The 14007-nt window shown below is 42.6% G+C and overlaps 1 protein-coding gene across 1 annotated transcript in view; it reads right to left on the reverse strand.

Annotated features, from left to right (window-relative positions):
- ADGRD1 (adhesion G protein-coupled receptor D1) overlaps positions 1-14007 on the reverse strand; it is a 722099-nt gene that overhangs the window by 33730 nt on the left and 674362 nt on the right. The window contains exon 15 of the mRNA XM_086942663.1: positions 8723-8815. Within this exon, the coding sequence (XP_086798789.1) occupies positions 8723-8815 (93 nt within the window). The remainder of the gene's footprint in view (positions 1-8722; positions 8816-14007) is intronic.

The following is a 14007-nucleotide window of genomic DNA, read 5'->3' on the forward strand; positions in this document are numbered from 1 at the left end:
CTATGATGGACTATGATGGACAGCTCACTCGAGGGACCCCGGCGCCCTTCGGTGCGATGGCAAAGTTACACACACATGGTCACTGGAGGCAACTCTTCTGGCCCTATGCAGCTGTAGTGCAGGAAAAGCACTATACATTTACCCAACGAGGTAGCACTTACTGATTAGCCAGTAGAAAGTACTCCAGTTAAGTATGGTGCAAAATCGCAAAATAATCTGCGATTTTGCGGGGAAATTCGCAGATTTTTTTGTGATTTCGCACGAATTTGCGAACTGCGATTTGCAAAATTCGCCCATACTTAGTAATATTTATGTTATTTTAGAAAGTTTTGTTACAATTAAGACATTCATTTATATCATGCTGGCACCAAGTTTTGTGGACCCAAACCCCAATATGCTCAAGGAATGGGGAGAACTCAATTTGGGGGCATCCATGAATCTAATTAAGTTGTTGATCAAATATGCCATTATTGATCGGGCTGCATTGTTGGATGAAATAGTGCAAATTAATAAGGATTTGGATGCAATAAGTGACGCAGAAACTCAAGCAATAATTACCAAAGGACGTAAAGACATCAGCGAGCGTCTCAAAAAACATGAGGATAAAATTAAAACGCGGAAAATCAACAAATTCGCAAGGGACCTCAATGATTATGAGACCGGACAAATTTACACATTTGCTCGCAAATATGACCAAGCAAAAAAACAGCGGCAAATACAGAAAACAGCCTTAAAAGCAAAAGTAACCGTGTCGCAACAAAATTCAGGTACAGCAATGGAGAACCTTGAACTAACGTCAACGGATACCATTTCCCTAGCTGGCTCATCCAGTTCATGTGGGTCCTTGTTGAGCCTTACAGAAGATAATGCCTCGCTTGAGATTCTTGATTTAGGTGAGGAGATGGATTTTTTAGTGGAGGCTCAAATGCAAGCGCAAGGCCCACGGACACGCTCACGCAATGCAGAAAAAGGAAAAACGCAAGGCGGAGGGCAAGAAGAAAGCGTGCCAAAGGAGCCGCAAGTGCCAAAAAAGAAATGGTTAAAAAAGAAAGCCAGCAAGCAATAATTGACGCAAGCACGATAGTCAATTTATCGGACATGACGTTAACCACTGCTGAAGAACAGATCCTTAAATTAGGTTTGAACTTTTGTCCTGAGAGCTCGTTTAACTATACGAACACAAGAGCTGATGTCTACCTCTACATAAGAAAATTAAAATTGCAAAAATTTTATGCGATCAAATCAAAATCCAACGTCAGCATAATGGATTCTAGTAAAAAAGCAACCAGTGAGCTGAGTCCAGATCTAGTACCTGCTAATGATGCGAGAACACTCATCACCCTGTGCAATCTCAGCAAGGCTATTCCGACAACCGATGTGATAAATGCAGATGTTCCTGACACCCAAAGGGAACTGAGCGAAATTGATGTTCCCCAGAAAGGTGCTGGTGAAAGCCCTTTTAAAGCCAAAAGTAAATTTGTCCCCGTCATGCGGTGGACATCTATCATGACTGCATTGTGGAGGACCTGAAAAAACTAAATAAAAAATTCCACTCTACAAAGGACACGTCCAACTTTCCAACCAAGGAGTACCACAATTTAATGAATAAACTATCTAAGAATCAAGAAATCATTGTAAGTCCCTCAGATAAGGGAGGGAACATTGTGTTGTGGCAAAAGGAAAAATACATTGCTGAAGCAAAACGCCAATTGAACAACGAAAATTGCTATGTACTCAGCAACGGCGTTCAATATAAACAGGCAAAGGAGAGTATCAAAAAAATGTTGTTAAGCTACAAAAGAGATAGCCTAATCACCTCCACGGAATGTACATTCTTATTGAAGGAACATCCAGTCATTCCGCATATGTATTTAATTCCCAAAGTGCACAAGAGACAAAATCCAACTCCCGGGAGACCCATCATCTCCGCCATAAACAGTATGAGTGAAAATGTTTCCAGATACATAGATTTTTATCTACAAGAACATGTCCAGGGATTACCTAGTTACATCAAGGACACCGGTGACTTTTTATCCAAACTGGAAGCCATACCATGGCAAAAGAACTGGTGCATAATAACCCTGGACATCGAATCTCTATATACATGTATCGAACACCATACAGGAATTGAAGGTATCAAACATTTCTTGGGACGTAAATCTTGTGCATACTACAGCCACAACAAAATGATTTGCAATTTGGTATTGTGGTGTTTAAATAATAACTTTTTCTTGTTTGGCAAGGATATATGGAAGCAAATACGTGGTGTAGCCATGGGTTCCTGCTTCTCTCCCAGCTACGCGTGCTTGCACGTGGGGGTGTGGGAGGAGCAGGAGCTTCCTGGCATTGCTGGATTTGAACATGTCAAATATTGGATGCGTTTCATTGATGACATTTTTTGTGTGTGGGAGGGTGACATCAGCAGTGCTCAGATTTTTGTCAATGAACTCAACAAAAATCGTTTCAACTTATTTTTCACTTCTAGTATTAGTGAAAGCACTGCTGAATTTCTTGATGTGTCTATCAATATCATTAATGATCAAATCGTTACTGCCCTCCACAGAAAGTCCACTGCTGGCAATAATATCCTCCATGCCAGCAGTGGCCACCCCAAACATGTCATTATGAGCATCCCATTGGGGGAACTGCTACGCCTCAAACGTATATGTAATACCCAGGCGAAATTTGAGGAAGGGGCGTCTGCAATGCTTGCGAGACTAGAGGCAAGAGGATACAGCAAATCCTGTCTTGCCATTGCATTGAGGAAGAGCGGTGAAAGAACTAGAGACTCTTTGTTATTACCCAAACCCCTTGAGAGTGACACAACCTCAAATTCTAGCAGACTTATAACAACCTACAGCCAACAGCACCGCAAAATTAAATCCATTTAAATAAACATTGGCCAGTCCTTAAAACAGATGCAGTGTTACGTGATTTAACTCCCGACAAGCCTACCATTACATTTAGGCGCGCGTTCAGCATGCGCAGTAAATTATCACGATCCAGCCATGAACTACCTATAATGGATCAGTGGTTTGGGAGAAAGGGCTTTCACAAATGTTCCTCCTGTCGGGCATGCAAGTTTGGACAAAATACTACTCACTATCGCACTCCATTCTCTGATACCGATTTTTCCATCCAAGGCAATTACAACTGCCGCACGGAGTTTGCGGTATATGTCCTAACTTGCTCATGTGGCCTACGTTATGTGGGCAGTACCGGTGCACAGGTGCATGTCAGGATACTGCAGCACCTTAGAGCCATAGTTAACCACGATGGAGCATATCCAGTGGCGCGTCACTTTAACAGCAGGCACAATAGGGATTTGTCATGTCTAACCTATTATGTCATTGACGCCGTGGCCCCCCTTAGACGTGGAGGCGACCGTGAAAAACTATTGCGCCGGTTGGAAACACAATATATTGTCAAGCTCGACAGCAAACAACCAAATGGGTTGAATGCAACGGAGGACTTACATAACTTTCTGTAGGAATGCACATTTTGCACATACACTCTGCACAACAATGTATATAGTGGTTAGAACGTGAGCACAATAAATAGAATTGTATATAGCGTGTATATATATGAAATCCTGATTAACAGCACCTATTTTTAGGTATCCTGTAGTCCTGTCTTCTCAAAGGTCTGGCTGTTGTAGTTTTCTGAACAGCACAGTTTTTTAAACAAACACTTGGAACCTTTTTTCCTTTTTGGTGATTCTTTTACACTGGTTATTCATTCAAGCACTCTTATTAAATTTTTTTGGGATACACAAGATTTTGATGTACATAGTTCCTATATAAACATGATTTTGGACATATGAATAATGTATAGATGTACATATACTTTGTCATATATATAAAATTGGGACTATATTATGTATAGAACTGTATAGTACACTTAGGTGCTGTTTTGGTATTTTAAGTCATTACGTGCGATGGTTAAAACAACAAAAGACAGTGCAATGCTGTGATTCAAATGAATTATTATAGGTTGCTCTTATCGCATTCATGCGGTTATTTCTGATTCCGTAGATAAATTGATACGGTTTAGACAATTCACTTACATAAAAAACGAAACATTGTTATTGATGCTATACATAACAAGCATTCATGCTGATCATGTTTCCCAGTTAACTTCCTTTACGCATTCAAGTGGGTATTTTAAAATATCTAGTCAAACTGCCAGTGTATATCAAATGGTTTGTACAGAGTGACTTATGTAAATGTGGTAAATACATCAACAAGAATGTCTTTACTCAGTACTGCAACATTGTTATACTAATATGGCGCTACAATGCACTGTGCCTTTAATTAAGGCTCTGTTGTTTTAAATGTTTTACCATGTGACTCACGTTTGGAGGTGGGACCCGGATGGGTGTGACTTCACTGCAAATGATATAAAAAAGTTTCCACTTTGTGCAATATGGTGTGTGAACAAGACTACGTCAGTAGTCGAAACGTTGCATTTTGGAAGGCACAAGAACTAAATAAAACATCTTGCCTGGAAAGCGTGGGGTCTGTCTCTTCTCTCGCCGCTGTGCAGTGGAGGTTTGAAGATTTGTGCTGATATATATATATATATATATATATATATTCTCGCTCCCAGGTTGTCCACCTTTGAGTAGCACGCGAGCAGCAGCTTTATTTATGTGTAGGTGAGGAAGGGGAACCGCTTGTAGACGCCGCTCCGTAATGGAGCGGCGTCTACAAGCGGATCCCCGTCCTCACCTACACATAAATAAAGCTGCTGCTCGCGTGCTACTCAAAGGTGGACAACCTGGGAGCGAGAATATATATATATATATATATATATTTGAGGTGAGCAGATCTAGAGTGTCTCTGGTGTTGAGAGTGCTCTATAAAGGAGCTGCTTTCCACCTGAACTTGACAACTACCCAGAGTTCTCTGCTTCTTTTTTGCATACTTTAGCGTCAATCTATGCCTGAAAGGGTATTGTTTTGAGACATATATATATATATATATACACATATATATAAATATATATATATATTACCTACTGGCGATCGCCAGTAGGTAGTTATAGTTAGGATTTTTTTCAATGCAAAATCTCAAAATTCTATTGTGAATAACTTTGGCGTCGGTTGACGAATCTGCCTGAAAATTTCCTCAAATTTGCCTCGCAGAGCTCCGGTCCTTCCCTGAAAGTTTGGGGGGGATTTGTTAAGCGGGGGCCGAGATAAAAGGGGGTCCCAAAACGTGTTTTCCTCATGTTAATTTCCATAGGGCGGTCAAACTCACTTTTAGCCCGAACGGCTGAATGGATTTGCACCAAACTTGGCAAAATTGTAGGGACTGGTAGCCCGATGTGCCTTTGCTATGTCTCAAGATATGTGCTCCAGTGGTTTTTACGAAAATTAACTTTGAAAAAATATATATTGGGCTACATTGGGCTATATATATGTTAGAGCCCAAATGTAGCCCAATGTAGCCCAATGTAGCCCAAAGATGGCCACCAGAGACAAAAAAAAACAAATGTAGCCCAAATATCAGCCAGATGTAGCCCAACGATAGCCCAATGACAGAATGTCCCAGAGTGTTCTAAAGAACAACTAGAGCGCTAACAGTCTTACTAATGACAAAAGTATGGCACACCTGAAGTCATCTTGATTGGAATAAAGTGTTAACACTTAAAACATTTAATTTGCAAAGGAACAAAATGAGGGGGTTCATTTTGCCATAGAAATTATGATTAGTGCTGAAGAAAGAAAAATTAGGGCACATTTTGAGTGACTTCTCAAATCCTCTTATATTTCATTAAAAAAATTCTGATATGCAGTGTCCCAAGATGGCCACGAGAGACAAAAGAGCCCAAATGTAGCCCAAATATCAGCCAGATGTAGCCCAACTATAGCCCAATGACAGAATGTCCCAGAGTGTTCTAAAGAACAACTAGAACGCTAACAGTCTTACTTATGACAAAAGTATGGCACACCTGAAGTCATCTTGATTGGAATAAAGTGGTAACACTTAATACATTTAATTTGAAAAGGAACAAAATGAGGGGTTTCATTTTGCCATAGAAATGTTATATATATATATATATATATATATATATATATATATATATATATATATTCACTGAAAAAACCATAGGTTTCACACCAGTTATAGTTAGGAATTAGCATTTAAAAAACCTATTAAATTCACTGAAAAAATTTTACTCGCATAAAACCATTGAAATTCCCACGTTATAGTTAGTTGGACTCACTATAACTTGCGCATGCAATGCACTGCTGATGACGTCACATATTACATCACTCATGACATGGTCAGTGACATCACTCATGACATCACTGATGACATCTCAAATGACATCACTGATGACATCATCCAGTGAATGTGTATCTTTCTGAAAAATAAATATTTTTTATATATGTATATCTAAAGGTTGATGGAAGAATAAATGGGTAAATAAATGTCTAAATGGATGTTTTTTTTGTGTAAAATTGATTGGTTAACTGACTTATTAAATGTATCTTAGTGAATACATATATTAGCGAGTAATGTTTAAATATTTAAATATCTGTATCTGTGTCTCACTTTGTGTATAAGTGGCTGCAGGGTTGGTGAGTAGCTACATGAGTTGTATATGGGTTATTAGTTGTTTTTTTGAGTATCAGTATCAGTGTCTGTATGGTTCGGTGGGAGATATTACTTAGAGCACAGATGCATGAATGAGTGACTCACTATTTGTATGTATTTTGAAGACAGCCTGTGTGCAAGACTGTATGGGTGGATGATTGTGTGTATGGGTGGGTTAGTGAGTATGTGTTTTTATAATTGATTGTTTAAGAGAGTAAATATGTTTCCGTTTCTGTAGAAGTATGTGTAGTGGTGTGTATATAGCAGTATAATCAAGTAAATGTTTTTTTGATAGTTTATTTGCATGTGTGAATTTGTGTGTGAGTAACTATATGGATGAGTATTAGTGTGTAACAGGATGTATAGGTGTTTGAGTACATATGATGAGTAAGTACATGCATGAGTGACTATATAGAACTGTTGGTGAATGAGTGGATGTGTATGTAGATGTTGGAATTACCTAATAAGTTGTTGTAATTGGTATTGGTTTCTCCTTTTTTAAGAAAATGTTAGTTTCTATTTTTGAATGTGTGTGTCAAAGGTTATTTTATGCTGATAGGAGGTCTGCCACTTTGTCACAAGGATGTTGTCATCAGTGATGTCATTTGAGATGTCATCAGTGATGTCATGAGTGATGTCACTGACCATGTCATGAGTGATGTAATATGTGACGTCATCAGCAGTGCATTGCACGCGCAAGTTATAGTGAGTCCAACTAACTATAACGTGGGAATTTCAATGGTTTTATGCGAGTAAAATTTCCACCCAGCTATAAATGTTGTGAAACCTATGGTTTTTTCAGTGAATATATATATATATATATATATATATATATATATATATATATATATATATATATATATATATATATATATATATATATATATATATATATATATATATATATATATATTAAGGTTGTCTTCAGTCAATTAAAAAACATGGCCAGAAGTTGTCAGCTACAGACCTCTGCTTGCCTTAAGATCTATACCATGTTTTGCTAGAGAAGTCTTGATTCTCAATAGCCAGTAGGTCTTAACATCGTAAATTGCAGTAGGAAAATATCGTTGGTTTAAGCCTCTCTTAATTGCTCACTCCTCCCGCGCTGGTGCTGCACTGTGTCTTCAGCCCTCTATCACCATAGTGCTGGTCAAGGAATGAAATAAATATAGTATGTAAGTGTGTTAAGGTTCCGACTCATTTTACACTTTTGTTGTATATTAGCATGCTGCACAACAAACAGTGCAGCCCTGATAGTTACAAGGTCAATGACCCGATCTAACCAGTACCAATTGCAGCACCAGGTCACATGGCCCTCTCTGTGTGCGTCATTACCATATGACTTCTGTTTATTGATGTCAACTACACTTTCACAATTGCTTTATTAACCTTCTTGCATTCTTCATTTTGCTTGAAAATACACCATTTGCCCACTCTTTTTACATAATTTTCCCCAGGGACGAACACCCCAGAACACCCCTTATGGTAGTCGGGCTCTCTCGCTCACCACAGAGCACTAATCACAAACTTTTATACCTCGTCACTTTTAGGTGTCACCAGCTGCCACTGCTTGTCAGATTCATCCTGGATCTGCAGCTTCCAAACTTTAGTACTAATATCCTTGTGTAATACTGATTCAGCCCAATATGTTAGCTGAAAAAGAATGTGTCTGTGGTGCAAGGCATTGTGGGTTCTGGATGACAGGGGAATCTGGTTTGACACACACCCACAACATGGTAAACACCCCAAAAGGGGAGGAAAAATTGAAACTATTGACACAGGATTGTAGGATTTGTAAAGAGTGTGAATCTATAAACAATTAATCTTGCAAACCCCCAGTTGTAATTCTAGTTCACCTCAAATTACCTCCTTTATTTTCCTGGTGACAAACATTGTTTAGACACACTTGCTGCTGCTGCCCCAGGGACACACTGATGTACAGTCAAGCTGCATCTATTCCATTTTCCAGTGCATTCAGAACTTAACAATTCACCATCAGCAAAACCACATCATCAACTGCCTTTAGTCTCAGATATGTAGCTACGTAATCCTTTTCTGCAATACATCTGCCCTCATACTCAACATATGAACAAGAGGAAGGTGAATGTTGCACTTACCACATCAGAATTGAATGGTTTCACATTGATGTTACGGATGGAACTGCTGGTGAGAGACCAGACCTTGGTCTTATGCTTGAATGCAGCTCTCACCTAGAGAGGAAAAACACAATGATGACTGACAAAGTTTGTCAGTATTTGCAGATTATAGTAGTCCCATGATTGATAGGGTAGGAGAGGTGGTCTAGAAGGGCAGATGTAATCATGTTGAAGGCAGCATGTTCTAGAGAAAGAAGGTGTGAGCTTCTGGAAGAGATCTCAACGAAAAGTGCTCAGGTGTAATCAAGGTGTGGAGATGAATAGAGAGGGTGTTGTTTTGCAGAGAAAGTGTTTGTTCATGATCTAGTCTGAAGAAGGTGGGGCCTCATTTTTGGGTGTGATCTAAGTGAAAAAGATGCATTCATGTAAGAGATTTGGTCCAGTGGAGGAAGTGAAATGTAAAAGAGTGCAGGGTCCAATGGAGAGGGTATGTGAGTGGAGAGGTATGGTCGTGAAAGATTTCTAGTGGTCTTTAGAGGAAGAGGAAGAAGAAATGGTTTAGTTATGGAATGTGGTGTAGTAAAGGGTGTTGTCCAAAGGTGAATTCCTGAGAACTTGCCCAGTGAAGGTAGTAAAGATGTGGTCTAATCTAATCTGTTGTCTAGTGGCGGACGTGTGATCTAGTGACGAACTAAGACAACCCTGATCACTACCACCGACAACATCAGAGCCCTTCTCGACTGTGGAGAAACCATGGCCCTGATCCGCCTTGACCTCTCAGCGGTACAAAAGGGGGTGGTGATGGACGGAGCATCTGAATCAATCAAACACTCACACCCAGTCAAAAGATCTGGGTTCAATCCATCACCGTTCTTGACTGGGTGTGAGTGTTTGATTGATTCAGATGCTCCGTCCATCACCACCCCCATTTGTACCGCTTTTGGCCGCCATAAGTGTGGCAGGGTATGCTCAGACACGAGTCCTTTGCTCACTTTGCCACTGGGTTCAAGCAAGCCGGCCTGAAGACGGCTGGAATGCCAGAAACCGGTCCTCGGAAGCTTGCTTCCGGTCCAGGGAAGACATGGCTTGGCAGTTCGGGCTAGACTGTTCCCATGAGGCACAGGGTCAGACTGATTTGCATATAGCCATGTCTGAACTGGGGTGGCAGAGTGGGCTAAAGAACGGTGATGGATTAAACCAAGATCTTTTGACTGGGTGTGAGTGTTTGAATTGATTCAGATGCTCCGTTCATCACCACCCCCTTTTGTACCGCTTTTGACCTCTCAGCATCATTCAATACCGTATCCCACCACACCCTCATCAACAGATTCCACCACATCGGGGTCCAGGGAGATTCCCTCAAAAGGATCAAATCCTTCTTCAGAGGATGAACTGGGAGCATCCGCCTACCATCCTTCTCTTCGGAACCCAAGAGCATCATCTGCGGCGTCCCTCAAGGTTTATCCCTCAGCCCTACCCTGTTCAAAACTTACACGACACCCCTGGCTCACATCGTCAGAACCCATGGCCTCAACATCATATCCTACACAGGCAACACCCAGCACATTCTCTCTCTCTTAGAAGACCCCTCTACCACTAGAATCCAACTTCCACAATTGCATGACGAGTGTCGCGACTGGATGAAGACCAACTGCCTGAAGCTCAACCCAAAAGATGGAAGTGCTGGTGTTTCGGAACAACACCTATCTGTCGAACAATACCTGGTGGCTCTCTGAACTCGGACCCATGCCCACATCGACAAACGGTGCCCGCAAACTTGGCATCTTCCTGGATAGCAAATTCACCATGAAACGCCAGATCAGTGCTGTTTCCTCCACCTACTTCCACACTCTCCACATGCTCTGGAAGATCTTCAGATGGCTCCCCGTCAACACCAGGAAAATCATCACTATAGCCCTAGTCATCAGTTGGCTAGACTACGGCAACACGCTCTACACAGGATTCACCACCCAACTCCTGAAGAGACTCCAGATGACACAGAACTCAGCTGCCAGACCCATCCTCGACCTCCCCAAATGGATCCACATCACCCCCGCCTCAGGAACCTCAACTGGTTCCCCATTGGGGAAAGATGCCAAATTGAAGATGCTGACCTATGCATACCACTGGAGTCAAGCTATCCAGGCTGATGAAGGCTGATAGCCAGAAACCGGTCCTTGGATGCTTGATTCCGGTCTGGGAAAGACATGGCTTGGCAGTTCGGACTGGACTGTTCCCATGAGGCACAGGGTCAGAGCTGATTTGCATATAGCCAGTGCCTAACCCAGGGTGGTGTGGAGTGCAAAAAAACGATGGATTTAGGCCCAGATCCTTGTACTGGAGTGAATGTATGACATTGTTCTACATTCTGTCCATCAACTGTGTTTTTTGCAATTTTCACCCTGAGTGTGCTGGGGATGCTCGGACGTGAGTCCCAGGCTCTCCACACCACTGGAGTCCATCTATCCAGGCTGATGAAGGCTGATAGCCAGAAACCGGTCCTTGGATGCTTGATTCAGGTCTGGGAAAGACATGGCTTGGCAGTTCGGACTGGACTGTTCCCATGAGGCACAGGGTCAGAGCTGATTTGCATATAGCCAGTGCCTAACCCAGGGTGGTGTGGAGTGCAAAAAAACGATGGATTTAGGCCCAGATCCTTGTACTGGGGTGAATGTATGACATTGTTCTACATTCTCTCCATCAACTGTGTTTTTTGCAATTTTCACCCCGAGTGTGCTGGGGATGCTCAGACGTGAGTCCCAGGCTCTCCACACCACTGGAGTCAAGCTATCCAGGCTGATGAAGGCTGATAGCCAGAAACCGGTCCTTGGATGCTTGATTCCAGTCTGGGAAAGACGTGGCTTGGCAGTTCGGACTGGACTGTTCCCATGAGGCACAGGGTCAGAGCTGATTTGCATATAGCCAGTGCCTAACCCAGGGTGGTGTGGAGTGCAAAAAAACGATGGATTTAGGCCCAGATCCTTGTACTGGGGTGAATGTATGACATTGTCCTACATTCTGTCCATCAACTGTGTTTTTTGCAATTTTCACCCCGAGTGTGCTGGGGATGCTCAGACGTGAGTCCCAGGCTCTCCACACCACTGGAGTCAAGCTATCCAGGCTGATGAAGGCTGATAGCCAGAAACCGGTCCTTGGATGCTTGATTCCGGTCTGGGAAAGACATGGCTTGGCAGTTCGGACTGGACTGTTCCCATGAGGCACAGGGTCAGAGCTGATTTGCATATAGCCAGTGCCTAACCCAGGGTGGTGTGGAGGGCAAAAAAACGATGGATTTAGGCCCAGATCCTTGTACTGGGGTGAATGTATGATATTGTTCTACATTCTGTCCATCAACTGTGTTTTTTGCAATATGCATACAAGGCACTCCACGGCCAAGCACCAGCATACATCAACCACCGCCTGAACTTCCACCAACCCTCCAGATACCTGCGCTCCGCATCCCTTGCCCTCACAACACTCCCTGCATCTGCTTAAGCTACAGTGGAGGACACTCCTTCTCCTACCTCACTGTCAAGTCCTGGAACGACCTTCGCCTTTACCTCCGAACATCACCCGCCATCCCTAAATTCAGAAAGGGACTCAACACTTGGCTCCTTGACTGATCCCAACAAGAATCTAGCACCTAGTGGGTGACTAGCCACGTTCTACAAATCTGAGTTGATTGTCATACACGTGTGGTCTTGAGGAGGAGGTGGGGTTTAGGAAAGGAAGTTTGTTCTAACAGATGATGTGTGGTCTAGTGCAGTAGATGGTGTCTAATGGAGATGTATGGTCTGGGGAGGAAATGGTGTCTAGAGGAGCAGGTGTGGCTTATTGCAGGTGGTTTGTCTAGTAAAGGAAGTTTGATTTAACAAACTTGGTGTGGTGTGGTCTAGTTAGGATAATTGGTCCAGTAAACAAGGTTCAATTTAATGCAGGAGTTGTGGCCTAGTGGAGAAGGTGTGGCCTTGAATAGGAGGTGTGATCTAGTACAGCAGGTGTTATCTAACGTAGAAGGTGTGTTTTAGGGGAGTCGTGATTTAGTAGTGGAGAAGTCTAGTGCAGAAGTGTGATTTGATGGAGGAGGTTTGGTCTAGTAGAGGAGGCATGATCTCACGGACAAGTGTTGTCTAGTGAAGGATGTGTTGCCTAGCACAGAGGAGTTGTCTAATAGAGGAGTTGAGGTCTAGTGCAGCATATATGGTCTGGTAGAGGAGGTGTATTCTTGTGCTGGGCGTATGGTCTAGCGGATGAGGTTTTGTCTGGTGCAGGAGGAGTGATCTAGTGGAGGTGTGTCGAGGTGTTATGCGGTGCAGGAGGAGTAGTCTAGTGCAGTAGATGTTGTCTGGTAGAGGAGAAGTTATCTAGTGCTGGAGGTGTGCATTTGTGGTGAAGGTGTTGCCTAGTGGAGGGATGGTCTAGTAGAGGAGGTGTGATCTAGTGAATGAGTGTTGTTTAGTTGAGGAGGTTTGGTCTAATGCAGGTAGAGTGATCTACTGGAGGTGTGGTCTAGTCGAGGAGTTATGTAGTGCAGGATGTGTGCATTAGTGGTGCCGGTGTTGCTGGTGAAGGAATGGTCTAGTACAGGAGGTGTGATCTCGTGGATGAGGTGTTGTCTAATGCAGGAGCTGGGATTTAGTTGAGATGTGGCCTAATCAAGGTGTTATGTAGTGCAGGAGGCATAGTTTAGTGCAGGATATGTTGTCTAGTAAAGGAGGAGCTATTTAGGGCAGGAGGTGTGGGTCAGTGGTGCAGGTGTTGTCTAGTGGAAGCATAGTCTACTAGAAGAGGTGTGATCTAGTGAAGGAGTGTTGATTAGTGGAGGAGGTGTGGTCTAATGCGGGCAGTGTGATCAAATGGAGGTATGGTCTAGTCAAGGGGTGATATTGTGCAGGAGGTGTAGGCTAGTGCAGAAGATGACCAGTAGATGAGGACTTATTTAGTGCAGGAGGTGTGAATTAATGGTGCAGTTGTTACTAGTGGAGAAATGTTTTACTAGAAGAGGTGTGATCTAGTGGAGGAGTGTTGTTTAGTGGAAGAGGTGTGTTCTAATGCGGGGCTAGATCTATTTGAGGTGTGGTATAGTTGAGAAGTTATGTAGTGCAGAAGGTGTGCATTAGTGGTCCAGGTTTTGCTAGTGGAGGCATGATCTATTAGAGAAGGTGTGATCTGGTGGAGGAGTGTTGTTTAGTAGAGCATATGTGGTTTAATGCAGGAGGTGTGATGTATTTGTTGTGTGATCTAGTCAAGGAGTTAAGGCATGCAGGAGGCACAGTTTAGTGCAAGAGATGTTGTCCAGTAGAAGA

Source organism: Lissotriton vulgaris, chromosome 11 (genome assembly GCF_964263255.1).
Source record: "Lissotriton vulgaris chromosome 11, aLisVul1.2, whole genome shotgun sequence".
NCBI lineage: Eukaryota > Metazoa > Chordata > Amphibia > Caudata > Salamandridae > Lissotriton > Lissotriton vulgaris.